The sequence below is a fragment of the Stegastes partitus genome, unplaced genomic scaffold, assembly GCF_000690725.1.
Source record: "Stegastes partitus isolate 25-593 unplaced genomic scaffold, Stegastes_partitus-1.0.2 Scaffold312, whole genome shotgun sequence".
Classification (NCBI taxonomy): domain Eukaryota; kingdom Metazoa; phylum Chordata; class Actinopteri; family Pomacentridae; genus Stegastes; species Stegastes partitus.
Window position 1 is genome coordinate 466,613 of NW_007578043.1, and position 19,578 is coordinate 486,190.

The window sequence follows — 19,578 nt, forward strand, 5'->3', positions numbered from 1 at the left end:
ATAATGGATGGATGGATTTGGTGCAGTTTTTTGGATGTGTAGCCATTGTTGTACTCCTAGAGAATTGACCAGAATGACTTCAGATTTGGTAGGTGTCACCTAAAGATCATTGGGATGCAAAGTTAGAAAAATGGTGACTTTTGCTGAATGCGGTTGCCGTGGACCACGTCCAGTCTACACAACCCAAATAACACAAAAGTATCTCACACACAATTTCCCATTAAATCAGCAGAAGCCAAATTGAAAGTCAGAGACCAAATATCAACTGTCTCTAAGTGTAGCCCTGTGATAGACTGGTGACCTGTCCAGGGTGTCCCCTGCCTTCACCCTGAGTCAGCTGGGATAGACTCCAGCCCCCCACGACCCTAGTGAGGTTTAAGCGGTGTATAGATAATGGATGGATGGAAATTACAATTGTAGCTGCATGTCTTGCATTGCTGCACAGTTTCCCCTCATGCAGTCGGTACAAACGAGCAAAAAGCTGCAGCGGAGTTAATGTGAAACCGCCGCTATTAATGCCCGACGTTTAAGAGAACGGATGCGGCGCTTTTACCAGGAAGACGCCTATAAGCAAGAAAAATGGGGTAAATAATACATTCTAAGGTCTGACTCAGTGGAAAAAGGCCTCGCTAAATTATGAAAAGTTAGATTTTTTTAGTTGAACGTGCTGTAAACGGACACAACCGATGAGAAAACGTTTGCTTTCAGCCTTCTTTAAAAAGTAGAAATTCTGCCGTGCAACTTTTTTTTGTATTCTGAGCTGCCGTTAAGTGCACCACTTAATGTGCATTTATTCATTTGCTGCATTATGCTTTGCCTCCATAGCTGAAGTGATTTTCATTTGCCACATACTTTATATCATCTCTATTATTTAGTAGTCGCTGGTCTCCCTCTGCCTCCAGATGTTCAATCACAGATACACTGCAGTGGTCAGTCAACAATTCTGAACTAGTTCTAGCGGTCATTGGAATAATTTTCCTTGCATATTTTGTAGAGCAATAAATATTGCATGAAGACAAAAAAAAAGGTATTTTTCCGGCACAAAGTTTTGGTTGAGCTTCATAATAATACATATGGTTACTCATTAGCACCAAAACAGCTGCTGCACACATTCTCAGCGAATCAAGCCTTCTGTTGCCGCAGATGAAGCAGCGATTCTTCACCGCCGTCTTCCTGAGCGAAGTCTTTAATAGCTGTTTGTGTGACGATACATCACCCACCCGCCCCTTTAAAGTTCCCCCCCGACGGGATCCCCGAGCCGCTCCTGACCCGATTTTTCACTGTAATGAAATTGATTAAATGTAATTGCATTTTAACAAATACAAATTGTTAACCCCCTCCCTCCTTCCTCCTTCCTTCCCTCGTTTCTGCGGCTAGAAAACAACGCCGCCATCTTGTTTTAATGATCCTCTATTATTATAATTTATGACACATGCCAAACCCGCAGCACTTCCTGTTGGTCAAATTTTTTTTTGAGAAGCCAAACCCTATATTTCACATTACCCAATTATAATTCCTCATAATTTTCCCCATGTCGGAAATTCGAGTCAGGGTGGAAGTGTGAAAAATGAGTCGGGCAAAGCGATTGTCTACATTGGTCCTTCAGGGGGGAGAAAAACTGGATAAGAGAGAGAGAGAGGGAGATGAAGAAGGAGAGAGAGAAAGCGGGACAGAAGGAAAGAATTATGCAGCGTGGTATCATAGATATACTGTTGAGTGGGCTGTGGGAGAAGTGATATGGTGAATAAAGAAATAAAGACAGAGCGCTGAGGAGAATGGAGGGAGTCGCAGTGAGAGGGTTAGGAGAGGCAGCGCTCCAGTACCTCATTAGGCAGAGGTCTATTTGTGAGCGGCCTACTGCGGGGTTGGATCGGCTGTCTTAACTCACAGGAGTGGTGCTCCAGGCTGCGCTCTCTCTCCATCTCTGCCCCCTCTTTGCTTTGTTCTTCCCCCTACTACTACTTCTTCTTCTTCTTTCCAAGCCACAGCTGTGAAGGTTTTCAGGGTATTCTCCAGGAAGGTGGTCTTTTCACCTCACGCTGCCGCCGCGCAGGTTCATTTACAACCAGCAGCATCCAGACATCTCGGCACGTGGGAGGAGGGTCACTTTATTTAGCTTGCAGCTGCTAATAATTAGCTCATTTATCGTACCTGCAACAGGTGATGTTCCAAGTGTCCGACTTGCAGGATTGAATTTTTAAAAAAATCTTTTGAATCTCGCCCAACAAATTCCACTTAAAGGCAGCTAAGGTGAGCAGCATGTGCCTGGTGTGTTGCACCCTTTGGCCCGGAGCATATTGATATCCACTCATGCATAAACATGCTGTAATTACCTTAATTAATTCCACTGTTTAGCACCGAGCACTTGAGCTGAACTTTTTCCTTTTTTTTTTTTTCGTTTCAAAAAAATCTTCCGACCTTCTGCCATCTTTACGATACTTTCTGTCTTTGTTTGCCGCTGATTGGTTTTTGATGTTTAAAATTCCACGTGTCCTTTCAAATTAAATTAGTATTCAGGACATCGCAAGTTTGGGTTTGCGGAGCCAAAATTTCAAAATCTGACCCTTGTCTTTCCTCTTTTTTTTTTAAATCCAGCTGGGGCTTCACGGTCTACACGGATAAACAACAATGGTGAGTACCCCGTAGAAGTTCTTCACTTCAATTATTCATGATTGTGACTTTTACCCTTTCCACTTAAAATTTCTCCGAAACAGAAAGAAATCAAGTGGCAGCGAGTTAAAAAGTTGAAGTTAAAGCACTTTGCGATGATCTAAGTGGGTTACTAATGGGAACATCAGAGCGGTCACACGGGCTGTTTGTGTAGTCGACAGCCAGGAGGGGGGAAACTGTATACAATAATGTTCTCGTTTTTATTTAATTTGTAGCTCTAAGAAAGCCGCTATCTTCTGTCACGCATGGGGAAGCTTCTTTTTTCCCAAGTCAACAATGAAGTTCTTTGACAAACATTAGCTAGAAATGGTTTCTTTGGTAACACTTCTAATCGAACATATTCTAATTTAGGTGATTTAAACGGGAGCGTTCTGTCGTCGGAAGGTCTTGACAAGTGTTAAGAAGCAGCGGAATTCATTTCACTCACGTCCCGACTTTTCTTTATGAATATTTTGAATGCTTTTCTTTCACCTGCTGCACACAGCAACATTAGATCTAATTATTTTTTTTGCATGACATTGTCAGAATGTTCGACATCTATAAGCAAGTGTTGGTTTTTTAATAGTTTGTATTATTATTGGTTAATTTGATGAGAATTCAAATACTCACAATGTGCAGAATGAGTTAATTTATAGCCAAGAATGTCACTTAATGGATTTTTTTGTTTGCGTTTTGTCTGTTTTTAAGTTATTTTATTTGATTAATTGCTAATGAGAATAATTGTAATATACAGCTTGGATGTACGAACAAAAATGGCATAAAAACATCCGATTTAAATTCATTAGCCGATAACTGTAGGTCAGATCAATCTTGCTGATTTATTGATTATCCTGCGTCTGTGATATTGACTTTCCGTCTCTGTGATGTTAAATAGGTGTTATTTATTTGATGGGCACTGCAGTAGTTTGTCAGTCTGTCATAAATCCAGACTAAAATATGTCAGCTATCAGATTATGATTATGAATTTCTTCAACAACTGTCATTTGAGTAGTCATAGCAAATGTTATCATAATTACCTTCTAAAACAAGTGTTCTTTGTCCTCCATCTTTACATTAATTAACACCTCTTTAGCAGAGACACAACCTGCGAAACCGAACAAAAAGCCGTAAGCCGTCGCCACAAATCAGAATATTAGCGACATTCACTGTGGCTAGAATATTAGCTACTTTTACTGTGGCTAGAATATTAGCGATATTCACTGTGGCTAGAATATTAGCAACATTCACTGTGGCTAAGGCTACGCTAACGGCTAGCGGCTAAGTTAGGACGCTGCCACAGATTACCTCAAAACACTGTCTGGAAAACAATAAATAATAATAATAATGCTTTAAGATCTGGACCATAGTGGGCAATAAAAGGGACAGAACAGAGAAAGATGAATAAAACCGAGAAGAACGTTAGATGTAACAAACTGTTATTGATTTCAATTCATCGATCTCACAGCAAACACATTGTAGCATCGCTGTATTTGTACATATTCAGGTATAGTAATCATTAATAATGAAGAAAGGTCGTTATGAATGACATGTTCTCTACTATCCCATGCTGTTATAACTTTCAATGTATGTCAGTTCCAAATATTGCCCATCTACGTGTCTTAATCATCAATAATCGATATGACATCTGCCCTGAAAACACCATATAGGTCAATCCCTAAAGCATATCAAATGAAGCTGCATGACCATTCCAATAATACCAGATTCTTGTGTCGCAGAGAAGCAAAAAAGTGGAATTTACATCAATAGTTTTAACTGGGGGGAGTCCAAACATTAGCCTGATGTGTCCCCAAACTGCACGTCAATGAAAATATAATGATTTTTATCTCCATTGGGCACGAAGCACATATTTTTTTTTCTACTTTTAAGTCATACAGTATCTCATCATCCTGGCTGTTACATTGCCAGATTCCAGACAATCTCCTCTATGCAATTATGAATAATTATCTCTACTGCCGGCGTCATTTATTTGAAATAACTGCAAGTACAGTTATACCAGAAGATAGATAGCCTTGACTGCTCTGAATAAAAGCAAAGCTACAGCATGGATGGCTAGCCGTTACAATGAATAAAGTAGAAGTTTCAAAGCAATGGTAGTGAAATTATCTTGAAGGTAGCTTAGAGCCGACAGGGTTAACCATCTTTATGAAAGTCCGAACAGCCAAATATAAAGAACAAACATCATATCAATTACCCTTATATCATTTCTATGCTCTAGCCTTTTTAATTTGCTTTAATGGGTTTTCATAATAGCGTTCTGGAGTTGGAGTACAGTACAGTACACGACCACAATAGCCGTCACCAGATATAGCTCAGAAGTATACACTGTACAAACCCTGATAGGTGACAGGTATTACTTAAACCATCATCCGAGGTGACTGCTGACGGCACTAATCACCGCTGCCAAGGGGATACTTTACTCATGCAGACTGATATAATCATAGGTAATGGATGCAACGTTTTCTCCATTTACAGTGATCAGTGAAGTGTCCCTTTAGAAAAAAAAAAAAAAAAAAATCAAACAAAATTAAAACTCTGTTTAAAACAGGAGCGAAAATAACAAGATGGAATCTGTTGACTGATGTGACCGAGCTCTTACTCCTTCAGGCATTTCTGCTGCGACAAGAGGGAGACGCAGGTCAGCTGGGTGACGGACATCATCGGGATGAAGGTAAGGCGGCAGAGACGCTAAGAGATGAGAGCCTGAAGAAGCAATTTAACGAAGCTAACTCTGGGGAAAGAATGCTGGAATGTGACGCACACATTGCGAACACATCCTCCTTTATTTGGATTAAAAAATCCACTCGATTACAGACTAAATAAATCATCTTTTACAATCCATATCTCAAAACAAGACGATATTATAAATCATATTTCCCCCCTCTCCGATCATCCGTTTCCATTGTGCTGTTAGGCAGATGAAAATACATAAACAGGGAGAGAAGTGTAAAGTTTTCGAGGTCACTCAGCAAAAACATAAATCACTTTATGTGGAAAAGCTGTGAGAATAAGGTCAAGGCGACTGTAACAATCACATTGTGGTACTTAGCCCCCAGATAGAGCTAAGTGTTGTTGCTGTCAGTCGCTGACACAGCACATATGACATAAATAATGCAAAGCAAAGCAAACACGGGGGGAGAACAGCTACGGATGTGTCATTATCTTGTATTATTTTTCACTCGCACCTCCATTTCTGCTTTCTTCATCTTTAAATAGCACCTTCTTTTTTTCTTTTTCTTTTTTTTGATCCTCATTAGACTAAATGTCTATTTTCTGCTCATTTTCGAGCAAATGACTAAAGTCGAGCATCACACCAAACTGAAATATCAAACTGCAATTTCCCCGGCTCTGTATTGTATGCTCAGCACATTTCATCAGCGTTCGCACTCTGCTTGGCTTCTTTTATGGGAACCCGTCTGCGGCACAGTGTTGTTTATCACAGGTGCTTACTGTAAAAGCCTTTTAGTGCCTTAGTTTGGGTTAGCAAGTAAAAAGGGCAACACTGTCAGGGAGAGATTGATCTAAAGGGGAAGGCAATTTTTTTCGGTTGTTTCTAAGTGTTTCAAGGTGTTTATTTCAGTGGAGTTTTTTTTCTTCTTCTTCTCTTTGGAGAAGCTCTTAGCTCTGCAACAACTAAATCTATAGCCAGCTAAAAATATTAGGATTCTCCTCCCAAATCCGCTAAATATCAGGATTGTCAGCTTCCAACAACGTGGGGCTTGTGGGAAGGACACAGGACTAGTGGGAAGGGCAGAGAGAAAGTGCAGAAGAGAAAGTAGACAGAGAGCACTTCAGTGTTCTTGATTTCCCTTCCCTTACCTGTTAGCGAGCATTGTGCTCCGACAGTTTCCATAGCAACCGGCCGATGGAGGACCTCATTCCGAGGCAAGGTGGAATGGGTGGTGGTGGTGGTGGTGGTGGTGGGTGAGTGTCGGAGAGCTGGGGGAGGGTGTAAAGGTCCAAGGACAGGTCCGAGCAGTGATGAAATAAGGATTTGTTAAAGAGAGACAGTTCTATAGGTCCGGGGGTCACAGCGATATAAAAGGAGACATTGTTAAAGAGAAAGTTTAGCCAGAGATCAGGACACTGTCGGACCGCTGTGATAGAACACAGAATCCTCGCTCTCTGACTTTACCTCATTTTTAAAAAAAAAGATGCTTGTTTTAAACTAACAGCACTTCATACCTACACAGTACTTATTTTAGAGTACTGTCTACACTTCATGTCACCCTAATCTACGGCTTTTCTTTAGCATCCGCATGCATACCGTCTTTAACGAACTAACCTTGTTGTCCTCATTAAATATCCATCATCATTTTCTGTGTTCATTTCTGCCGTCTCTCTTCAGTACGGTTCCGACCTCTATTTAAAGACGAAAGAAGCTGCAGATGCGAAACCGTCCAGAGGGGGCGCTGTGACGGAAAGCGCCAAGAGTCCACCGCGCAACCACAATTCCAGCAATCTGGTGAGAAAATCAATGGCGGTAGTCGTTTCATTTTCTTTTTTTGCTGCTGGGTTGGGTTAAAAATGAAACGCTGTCGATCCATTATCCATTCATGAGCGAGTCGGCCGTCATGATGAAGGATTGTTATTGATTAATACTTCTAAATCTCTGAATAGCTGTTGACGCTTTTCAGTGCCTTAGCTCATGAAAGAAGGTAAGAATTTACAATTATTTTGATTTGATTGCTTGTTAGCATCACTCGGAGGTCGATGGGATGACTTTTACCGAGCTGACAGAATCCATTATTCGTTTTAATCTGCTATCACGGTGGGATAATAAAGCCAGGTTTGTGGTTTGTCATTAACTTGAATTCAGTTTCATGCCATATTTCCCCACAGCTGACAGACAGGAGGGTTTCTCTCGGGGACGGAGACCGGAAGGCCTTCAAGGATGCTGGTCTCCACCTAAAGTCCAACACCGTAGCCAGGTGCCCCAAACCCAAGGACCTCCTCAAGGCCCCAGAGGTTCCAAACAGGAGAACATCTGTGGACATCTTCCCGCCCCAGAGGCTTCCTTCCCCGTCGCTGCCCAGACACTTGCAGCCCATGCCGTTGCCTACGCCTCCTCCCGGCGGGTGCAAGAGTCTCGGCAAAAGACCCGTTCTGGGCGGAGAGGGGATGATGCCGTCTAATCTGCTTAACGAATTGAACTCTGTGCTCAGCAAGACTGGTCGCAAGAACAATGACTGACAGGAGGAGGAATAAGAAGAGAGGAAAAAGTTTGAACGGTAACACAACCCAAACAGAAGCTGAAAAAACCCACACGATGTAGATGGAAACAAAATGACTTGCATTCACGGGGGACCATCGCAGCCTGAACTCTGCTTTTGAACTCGGATATATAAAGAGATGCCGATGCACGAGGGGGATGTGGAAAACAGGTGCAGGAGACAGTGGAGGTCATGTAGACCTCAGCTGGGCATGGCGCTGACCCAAGCACTACAAAACGTGATTTATATGCCGCTCTTGGAAAAGCCGCAGACAAAAAAAAAAAAATCATGTTCAACTGTCAAAGTCAGGAGTTTCCAGAAATATTTCAAACTGCTTCGTTCGTTCTTTTTTTTCCGGCTACACTGAAAAGCCCGTTTTAACTACATCTTTAAAGTATTATAGTTTAACCTCTATGCTGTGAAGTCAATCTTCTCTTTTTGTCACTATTGCTGCAAAATAGTTTTAATATAGTTGGATGGATTTAATAGTTGGATTTTAAATAGTTAACACGAAAGACTTAAATACTCTTTGGCGAGTACAGGAATGCCGAGAAAAAGATGCACGTGTGCATATCAACAGATTTCGGGTCATGTAGCTGTTAGCATAAGAGGCTCCTGTATAGCAACATTAGCTGGTAGTGCTGGGAAATCTCAATTTTCATGTGTTATTTATTTTTAATCTGGTATTCGCTATTGTTCTGAAACTGTTTTAAATATATCTCTCCTAACAGTATTTCTATAGCATCTAATTTTGTGGCATACCACTTTAAACTTTGCACTGGCTGCCATTAAATGTAATGTGCAGCAAATGTACAGCCTAGATATATAAATAAACATTAAAAAAACAAAGCTTTTACTTGGTATTTTACTGAGCAGTTTATTGGAATTACCACCTGCCATAACTTTAGTGTGTTAAGTGATTTCTTTCAAAGTATTTTATGCTAAACATTAGCCTGGCTACATAACAGCAAGTTCACTTGTTAGCTTGTTTTAGCATGTTAGCTCATGTCTGGGAAGTTTGAAACAAAAATGCACAAAAAAAAAGAAAAAAAAAAGGTTGTTACAGGCAAGAAACAACACAACACCACATTTTAAAAAAAAGAAAAAGAAAGTGATGAAAACTAAATATCATAGCATAAACTTAAAAAGAATTAGATAAAATCAAACAAAATGTATGAAATGAAAATAGAATACAAAGAAATAAACAGTACCACAAATGCAACAACCGAAACAATCAATCAAAGGGATAGAAGCACAATTTTTCATTCAGATTTGAAATTAGCTAAAGTTGGGTTAAATCGGGGGTTAGCCACACTCTGTTTAGATCACCATCGAAGTTCCACCAGATCCTTGCCACCCACTAATAGCTCTTTAGGAAGATCTAATAGATGTTCCCTGTATATCCTTCAAAAGGATTAGAAATTACTTATGAACCAACAGCAGCTTTTCAGAATCTATCCTATGCATCGCTGAGCGTAAACAGCAGCATGTGCTCAGTTCTCCTGGTTCTTCTTTAGCCGGGATTACACTCCACTGTGGATGCACGCATGGATAGCTACAGACTCCACGGACGTGTAGTTGCTCTAAACTGACGAATTGGAGTACACAATCTACGAGGTGTGTCAGAAAAGTGTCAGGACTGGTGTCATAAAAGATATATTTCAAATCCAAACTACAAGTTTTCCCCTCCAAAGTAATCCCTCTGGCGTCTAAGGCACTTTCCCAGCCGTCTCTGCCACGGCGCCATGCACTCCTAGAAGGATTCTTCCAGGATCCTCCGTCGTCACAGCCACCTTGATGTCGTCCACGTCTTCAAAACGGGTCCTCTCGATGACCTCCTTGACCTTGGGGTAGAGGAAACAATCCCACGGAGTCAGGTGGGGTGAGTAGGGAAGTTGCTCCAGCACGGTGATGTTCTTCTCAGCCAGGAACTTTCGGATGCTCAGGGCGTTGTGAGCAGGTTGTCATGGTGAAGCAGCCACGACTTGTCCTGCCACAACTCTCACCTCTTCACTGAACGAAGCAAACGCTGCAGGATCTCTTTGTAGACGTGCTGATTGATGGCCTCAAGGGTAAAACCCATAGTTTGGATTTGAAATCTTTTGTGACACCAGTCCTGGAACTTGTCTGACACTCCTCCAGCCTCGTACATGTGGCCTCGATAACACATTCTATTCATGCATAAAATTGCTGAGCAGGCACACTTCTGCTCATTGTAGCATCGTGACCAAATCCAGGTATTTCTGTGTGGACCTTAATACGCATGAACAGACGACAACATTTAGTCGTCACACATGACACCTCCTATTCTGTTTGAGATGATATTGATTTTTGCTATGATGTGGCTGCTGAAGCTCAGATTAGACAAGTCTGGCTTCAACCATCCATGCTGTAATACATCATAGTCTGGCTGCACCACACGATCCATTACAGAGAAGTAGAAGGGCTCCACTATCTAAATCTTCAGCATGTACATTTTTCAGCTTGGTATTCCAGAGGTTGTGTCCTACAGTGAAGCGAGTTTGAAAAACAGAGGGGAGGACAAAGCGGCCCGAGAAAAAGCAGCCTTACACCCTAAGTGTACATCCTGTGAGTCAGACTAGTTGAGACGCTACAATATCTGGATTCTCTTCTTTGGAAACTGAACAACAGCATTCTTCCTCTTGTTCCATCTGATCTTTTTTTAACTAGTCTGAGTCACCACATATGGGCTACAGCCTGCTGTTTGCTACACATATACGCTTTCTCCTTCCCTTCCCTTATTTATGTGTTGCTGTTTTTCAAAACCCCTTTCACTACAGGAAACAACAACCTCCTTCCACGGTAAAAAAAAAAAAAATCAAGTTTTGCTGTGGTGTTGGCTCGTGCAGTAAGGCAGCGTTGTCTCTGAGCGACTTTCTGAATCCAAATGCTCCATCAAAATGAACACATGCATGCTGTTCTTAGCCTCACCCGAGACCACTGCGAGTCACTTAAAGAAATGCAAACACCTTTTCCCTGCAGCAGGGTGACGATGAGGTGCAGCCAGACCGTTCTACAAAGTGCTGTGTCAGCACTAGAGAATGGTCTGCAAGATATCGCCACAGTGGGATGAAAGAGCTGAGAGTGTTGTCTGTGAAAAGGCCACATTATTGTCATTTATCACTCGACACAATTCCACATCAGTAGCAGTAGCATCACCCCTGACTGTACCAGACGATCCCACCCACTTCTCGAAGCATTTTATCCTCCTCAGATTCAAATCTGAGATCAAGCAGCACCAAAACCGATCAGTATTCAGCTGAACGTGGTGTTAGAGCCACCTCAGTGCTGCGATTTTATGTGAAACCACAATACGTCCAAAAAAGCCGATTTACATTCAGAAACTTGATTCAAAAGAGCTTTCTGTGTATTACTGCCCTGCGAGAGCGGGAACAAGTAAACATTTGCAGAGGAAAACATCCGGAAGAATCTCTTGGTCAACATAAATGAAGTGTGCACTCGATAATCTTGGGAAATACTTTCAACGTGGCACAAACTGCTGCATGTGTTCTTTGTGCGCCGGCAGCACATCGCTGACTTGGACTGGAAAAAACATTCACAAGCTGAAAAAGAATAACACTGATCCCTCATCCATGTCACCGTTGCATCTTTTGTGCGCCGCAAATTACAAATTTCTATCTTTGCCAAAAGCTCTGACTAAAAAAAAAATTACCTTCAGTGTTTCCACAGAAATGCAGATGGTGGGAACAATGGCGATGCTAGAGGTGTCAGCGTGTGAGCAGGAAATAACCAGCTTTTTTTTTTTTTTACAGCAATGAAACTCTAACTACATCCAGATCCATCAGATAATTACACTTACTAAAGATGTAAAGCCATTAAAGTAATATGAGAATGAAAGAAGCCGTATACGATGATATCAAAAAGTGATAAACATCAGTGTTGTTTAATGATAATTACCACCATTGCTTTCAGGTTTATTATGCATCATGATTGGATTTTTTTTTTTTTCCCCACTTCACTTGCTGAAAGCTCTTTATCTGTGTTTTATTTCTATTTTAATTTTGCATCTGCTTGCTCCAGTGATTTTTTTTTTTCCTCCACCAGGTAAATCTGCTCAGTCTATCCAGGGATTTGATTTTCCATTGGGCAGATTTGCTTCTGTACACTCTCTTGTGTTCCATGATATCATAATGTATGATTTGAGAAATGAAGTCCTGGAAGCACAGATTTGCTTGAGCCCCGCTGTGGGTTTTTAAATGTGGAAAATCTCCTGCCTTTGACTCTTTTATAAGTAATTATATCATTATTTTATTCATAAATGACATTCTTCTTGCAAAAAGAAAAAAAAATCAACACCTCGTCTCGAGTCTCGTTGAATAATGTATAGCGGCTGGAAAATGCACACGTCGGCAATTGTCACAGGTTCCTCCATGAAAAATTCATCTCAACATTTTTATTTTCATTACGCCTCACACGCCAGCTGCTTGTCCTTTGTTTCATGTCCGTATATTCTAATCATAGAGCGACCACGTTTTTTTTTTTGCATTCATCGTCGGAGCATTTCTTATTAAGTTTGCGCTGTGGAAATATGTGTTTTCTTCTCTCGGCTGTATTAATTATGTTCATCGCGCTGGTAGAAATGAACGCATTTTACTGGAGAGTTCAGGCGTCTATAGGTTCTGATGTGCGATAATGTACTTCAGTGTTAAAACCCCATTATTGCCGGCTTGAGAGCGGCGGTTAAGAACAAAAGTCTCATTTACTTCTTTACATCCTCTGTAACCTTCCATGTATATTTACCTCCCCTGTGTCTGCGCCATTTTTTTCTTCGTTGCCACCCCCTTCGAGGCCCTATAGCGTCCGAAGGTCACCATATGGCGTGAGAGACTCGAGTGGAAAAAGCCCTGCAGAGTCACGAGCGCTGCTGAATGTGCTGACTTTGACCACGTCGTTCTGTTGGCGGGGGGGCAACAGCTTGTGTAGATTCCGCCTTGGAGGGTAACTGTGAAGTCAGCGGCTGCAGTTAAGTGGAATTGGGAGCAATCCACTTGAGTATTTAAAAAAAAAATTTCCCTCACTATTTCACATTAAATCAAACTTTTCCTGTTTTACCAAAATGATTTCTATTTGAGAGATTTTTTTTAAACTTTCTTCAGAGTCAGTAATTGGTAGCGTTGCCTTTAAACTGCATGACTCGGGTCAAACGTTTTGGGTTGTCTTCCACAAGCTTCTCACAATAGTTTGATAGGATTTTGGCACATTGCTCCTGACAGAACTGGTGGAACTGAGTGTGTGTAAACGTCTGACTTTGAAGAAAGTAATACAAAAAACTTCTCTTTCTTCTGGCATTTAGCAAGTAGAAATAATTTTGGTAATCCTGACAGCAATCCAGTACAACAGCTCTGAATAATTAAACTACACAACTTTTTATTTTTTAATCTAAACTACAATTACTGCCTTGTTGGCTGTATGACTCCATGAACATGTCTTTTTACAGAACACTATGATGTGACAGTGAAGTGGACTTTTGGATATAAAATATCATCATTTTATTCGATTAGAAAATTTGAATTTTGTCAGAATTTGTGGAGACATTTTTGTGGACAGATATTGATTTTTAAAGATCACGGCCACATCTGTCGTGCCAAATTTGACAAAACTCGCATTTTACAATAATGAGATGGATGTAGTGGCTCAGTGGTTAGCACCGTCGCATCACAGCTAGAAGGGTCGCGTCCCAGTGAGGACACCCAGGATCTTTCTGTGTGGAGTTTGCATGTTCTCCCCGTGCAGCGTGGGTTCTCTCCGGGTTCTTCCTCCAACACAGTCCAACAACATGTTGAGGTTAATTGGTGATTCTAAATTGTCCGCAGGTGTGAATGTGCTTGGTTGTCTCTCTAGACTGGTTTCACCCTGAGTCAGCTGAGTCCAGCCCTCCTGCAACCCTAGTGAGGATTAAGCGGTGTATAGATGATGGATGGACGTATGGTTGCAGTGATCTTGACCTTCGACCACTAAAATGTTCATCGGTGAGGCCAAGTGAACATTTGTGCCCAATTTGAAGAAATCCTCTCAAGGTGTTTTCCAGATATCTAGTTCACGAGACTATGACAGGACGAACCAACCCAAAAACATAACTCCTCTGGTCTCCGCTGTCACCAGGCGTACAGGGATAAACACTGACCGATCAGTCATTTTAAACCACTCAGCAAAAAAAAAAAAAAAAAAGTTTGCCTTCTGTAAAAATTAAAGCACTACATTACGTTTTAGTGGGAAAATTCTGCAATGCAAATGCACGAAGCTTCTCAGCAGCACAGTGCAGACACGTAGCAGAGCTGAGACGCTGTGGCTTCTCACTGTGGCAGGGTTCAGTACTCGGCTTACTTGTCACACTCAGGATTAGTTTTCTTGGACAAACAAAAGCAGTTGACTCGAAGAACTTTTTCCTCCCAGTTCGCTCCACAGCATGTTAAGAAAAACAAACTATACACCGTGAGCGGTCACAGCTTTAAAACCACCGGCTTTAATACTGTGTTGCAGGGACATGGGACTTCTTTAGGTGTCCTGTAGTGTCGGGAATGTTTGGTCCTGTGGGATGCAGGTGGATCAGGCTCTGTGGATCATCGCTCAGATTGAAGAGTTCTGGAGTCAGGCTCTTGGTCATGTTCCTCGAGCTGAGCAGCTTTTGTGGCGTCGGTGGTGCACATTGTCCTGCTGGGGGAAGGTTGCGTCTGTTCAGAAATGACATTGCTATGTGGGTGATGCATTGTTTAGCATTAAGCTAACACGCTAATCCAACATTACTACGATATCACTCCCAGAAACGGCCATTTTGACCAATGAGCGCTCTTGGTCATGTTCCTCGAGCTGAGCAGCTTTTGTGGCGTCGGTGGTGCACATTGTCCTGCTGGGGGAAGGTTGCTTCTATTCTAACATGACATTGCTATGTGGGTGATGCATTGTTTAGCATTAAGCTAACATGCTAATCCAACATTACTACGATATTGCTCCCAGACACGGCCATTTTGACCAATGAGCGCTTTGGCTTTTCATTACGAAAAAGCCATTCCGGGGTATGATGTATTTTTTTAAACAATCCACTCAGTTGTTGGCTTAACTTTTCTTTATCTTTGCATAATATTCTGGAATCCATCACAGCGAAGTCTGCTTTTATTTTTGTTGCATTGAGGCCGCTAGCTGTTCTAAGAGAGTGGAACCCAATGGTAGTCTTGGAAGTTGTGGGAAAATGCATCCAACAATGTAAAGCTGTTCTTCGTGCACTCATAAATATTCAGAATTGGTTAGAAGTTAAACCTTGAAAACACACGGTTACGGTCTGGCATACACAAAATATGAAGTCACGCTTTATGTGACGCAGTTTACTTCAACGGTGCGGCATTGCTGCTTTTTTACTTCCAGTCAGCATCTCAACATTTCTTCCACCTCCGAAAGTTCGACTTGAGTCGCGCGGCGCTGGCATGCAGAGGTGTACAGTAGCAGAGTACCGGAGCTCGATGCGGTTTTGAAAGTAATGACAGCGAGAGAGAAAGTGTGAGAGAGAGAGGAGGGGGATTAGAGAGAAAAGGAGCGAAGCTGATACGCTGGTGAAAGGGAGAGAAAATGACAAGTTATTTCAAAAGAACAGACATGAGCCCCCTGATTCGACGTGAGATGCTTCTCAATTAAACCTGAAGCCTGTGGGGTTTTTTTTTTTTTTTAAACAGCCATGTTGGACCTAATCCGATGCAGTTTTGAAATGTGGAGGTTATTGATCAGCCCTCGGTCTGGTGGAAGTGTCCACTCAGGCTGCCGTCTCCCGTCTTAGTGAATAAAACAAACATCAAGGGGCAAGAAATGAAAGAGTGACGGGTCTCCACGTGGCTCTAATACCACTTTAGACATTCAGGAGTCTGCCTGCTGAGAAGTTATGAGCTTCTAAAAACAATTAAAATATACATCCTTTGCAGCCTTATGTCTTTTCTTAGATGCTTAGCGGGTTTTTAGAGGTAGAAAAAATAAAAAATTGCTAAGACACCATATTGACTTAGAACACAGCAGATGTCCGTCGTGGTGCTACGCAAAAATGAAGCCGCTTTGTCCCAGGCACGTGTAAATCAGAGAGCTGGTACTGTTAACGCTGACATACTGCAGCTGTATAACACGCACGTCGAGCCGTGGCCCTGGTGATTTACATTTCCAGAAAGGGTAAGCCTTATATTAATGGGGCCGTCCATTTTAGCAGCTATAAATAGCTCGCCGCATGAAGTCGTCCCACTGCTGGCTGCCTTTTTTTTGCGCTGATCCACACATTCTGCCCTCTAATCTCAATTCTATTAATGTCCCGGGCGATATTTACGACACATAGACCCTTTTAGCCTGACACGGCTGTAAAGTATATGTTCAAACCAGCCAAGCTTTATCTAATTAAAAGCCTCTGCAATTGCAATTCAACTGGGATTGAGTCTTTAAAACCTCAATCAGTCCCCCCCTCCTCCTCGTCCCCCCCTCCTGGTTGAGGGAGGGAGCTAGTCGCTGCAGAGCTAATAAAGAAGGGAATGTTAAACATTCCAATTAAACCTCATGGAAGAATAAAGCCGTAGATCATTTTCCTATTTTTTTTTATTTTTTTTTTCCATAATTGGAATTACAGGAACACTGCCAGATGGAGGAGGTCACCGTGGCGATAACACTGTATTTGTTGTTGTAGTAACCTCTCTGTCCTGTAGCTGAAGCATATTCATGATTTGTTTTGCATATGAATGTAGCCGGGCAGGTAGTTACTCAGTTATCTTGAGCCAAACACGCATACAAACACGTTTTATTCACAGAAGTGCTGCTCATGAAATTAAAATACATTTAAAACGATACAAATGTGGTTTTTAAATGGCTGTCAATCAGTTAAATAAGCCAGTTTAAAGGCGTGTTCTTTCTTCTTTTGCACCACCAGATTATTTACATTTGCAAATGATGTAGTTTCAGGCTCAGATAGTGTTGCCAAAAAGCATAACTTTTTTAAAAAAATGAAAGAAATCCACATAAGTCCACTCCACACGCTTCACTCTAAAATACATGTTTTCTACTTTGGTCCACAGTGCAAATCAGCACATGTTCACAAGCTAAAAGGCTGTAAAATTAGGTATTTAGCAACATTTTTAGATGCTGTTTCAGAAGGTTTTTTAACCAGTTTGCCTAGAAAACAACGAGAGCGCTGCAATTAGCATTTAAACCAAACCACGATCTTTTGCTGAATAGCTTTGCTGCCTTAAGTAGCTCGAGTAGTTTGGAGCTACCACCGCAACTGAAATCGACTGAAAACTAAAAGTTAAAGTGATTGATAACAGCAAAAAAAAAGGTAAACAGTGACTTAAAACACCAACGAAAACAGCAACAGAAAACTGCCTGAAAAGGAAAGAAAACAGCATTTTAAAAATGACAACTAAAAATTAGGGGTGGGACGTAGAACATGCGTTAAAGTCCCACCCCTGCTATACTTGAAAACATTAATTACGATTCAATAATTACAAAAAAAACAATGCGTTAGAAAAATTAACACATTTAATCGCAGTTTGCATCCAGATAAGACGGAACATTCATCAGCGCCCGATTTCATCATTGATCACACCGATGTGGTACGCTAACAACAACAAATGGAGGAATCTGATGAGAGCGCATTGTTTGTACCGATAGAGGACAAGTTTCAGTTTAAAATGCTGCCTGATGGAAGCCTTGACAAGAGCGTGGTTTTGTGCAACTTGTGCAAAAAAAAGAATTTGCATACCACCTGAATGCAGCACGTTGCAGCGAAAACAGAACCTGGATAGTGACACATTTTTTTAGCGCATTATTTTTGTTTTAATTAATTAATCGGAATTAACGTGGTAAAGTCCCACCCCTACTAAAAATAAACTGAAAGAACAGCGGCTGAGAATAAAGGTAAATAGTGACAGCAACTGACGTAAATAGACAAAAACAAAAAACAAAACAAAACTGAATGACGATGTCTGAAAACAACAAAAAAACAGTGACACGAAACAGCAACTGATAATACGAGTGTAAAAATACAGTGAAAAAAATGCAATTCCAGCTCCTGAGTCTTCTGTTAATTGAAATGAATGAATGAAATGAAAAATACTTTATTTATCCATATAAATATAATTCCACCACACCAAAATAAATAAATAAATAAATACAATTTCACAGCTTTACATCTTTTACTGTGAAACTAATACGTTTTAAGCTGTGGACCAACATCGCTCTTTTTCAGCAAACATTCCCTTAAACCTGCCTACTAAGCTCTGATTGGCTCTCTCGGAAACAACTTTTAATTAACACCAGAGCTCTATTTTGAATCTCCGAGATGTGAAGCGTGTCTGGGAACCAGGCTATCGGGTTACTTGTCATGGAGAGCGCCGCTCAGCCTATAAAATATGTCGTATAATGCCTTTGGTGGCTCTGAGGGAACGCTCTCAAGGGACCCTGAAAGAAAAACCTGCATTACAAACCCGCCGTTTGAAAGACGTGGCGTTTTTCCAGGCGCAGACGCTGTCTTGTTGCATTATGGAAATTGCGGGATCTGGAGTGTTTGGAGTTGTGCTGGAGTCTCGGGTCAGGATGGCTCTGTCTCTGTTGCACAGCTTGTTGCCATTAATTTTTAAAATGTGTCTCTTGCAAGTCCTCCCAACTTCATGTAAGTCCACCGGCAAATCTCTGGAGCAACCCCTTTAAGATGAGAAATAAATCCTTAGGTTTAATCTGTGCACATAGAAAGCTTGTCTTCCCTCCACTGTGTGTGAGAATAACTCCAACATTGATGCATTTGCAGGATTCAAACGAGCAGGTGGCCTGTACATGAGGGTCTGTGGGACTCGGTGAAGGTTTTTTGAGAGAGAAAGAAGGTTTTGAGAGCGAGGGAAGGAGCTCTGAGCTGATCAGGGTGGACCTGTGAACCCTGCGGTCATTTCCATTTAGTAATCCACTCCAGAGGTGGAATGAGAAGCAAGGCCGAGCTGACCTCCGTGTGCCGTCGTCCGGTGGGCCGCCTCATTTCAATAGCGAGGGAGCAGGAAGGCAGAAATAGACGAGGAGCAAAGTTAAAATGAGAAACGCTACAGTTGTACATCTAAGCATCAAGAAGGCGTTGTTGAGAAAGAGGGGAGGCCGATATTGGACGATCTGGTGACCCCCCCAGGATCCAGAGTCATTGTATCGGCTTTCCGTTCATGTCCAGGACCTTGGCCACCCTATTAAAGCAGGCGGCGAGCTCCCCGGAGTGACCAGCAGCACGCAGCACAAGACAGTCAGCGATTTCTCGTGCACCATCGTGCCCCCCAGCTCTCCAAACCGCGCCATCCCAAGGACACGGCTATAGATTGGATGCCATTGATTTGAATTGGAGAGACTAGCATAATTTGTTGCCTCATTCTGAGTCCATTATTTATTTATCCCCTTCTAATCGAGAATGCCAGTCCATCCACGGTAACCTTCATCTCGAGATTGTTTGGTCTAAATGAAGTTATCAACAGTGGTGGTGCGGAGGAGGAAGGGGGGGTACAGAAGTGGCAAAGTGGAAGGGATGTAAACATTTGCTTGTTAAAGATGCATAGAGTTTCTTTGGAGTAGCCGAGTACTTTTCTTCAGAAGTTTAGGTGTCCTTGGTTGATCCTTAACATCCGACGCACTGTTTGTATTCACACAGCAAGCTGCCAATCAAAGAGGC

General features: G+C 41.8%; 1 protein-coding gene across 1 annotated transcript in view; it reads left to right on the forward strand.

Annotated features, from left to right (window-relative positions):
* The window catches only part of arap2 (ArfGAP with RhoGAP domain, ankyrin repeat and PH domain 2), a 173,628-nt gene extending 164,892 nt beyond the window's left edge, over positions 1-8,736 (forward strand). Inside the window, exons 30-33 of the mRNA XM_008283445.1 lie at positions 2,596-2,631; positions 5,275-5,338; positions 7,016-7,132; positions 7,510-8,736. Coding sequence (XP_008281667.1) covers positions 2,596-2,631; positions 5,275-5,338; positions 7,016-7,132; positions 7,510-7,860 — 568 coding nt within the window. The 3' untranslated portion in view covers positions 7,861-8,736. The remainder of the gene's footprint in view (positions 1-2,595; positions 2,632-5,274; positions 5,339-7,015; positions 7,133-7,509) is intronic.
* The last annotated feature ends 10,842 nt before the right edge of the window (positions 8,737-19,578 follow it).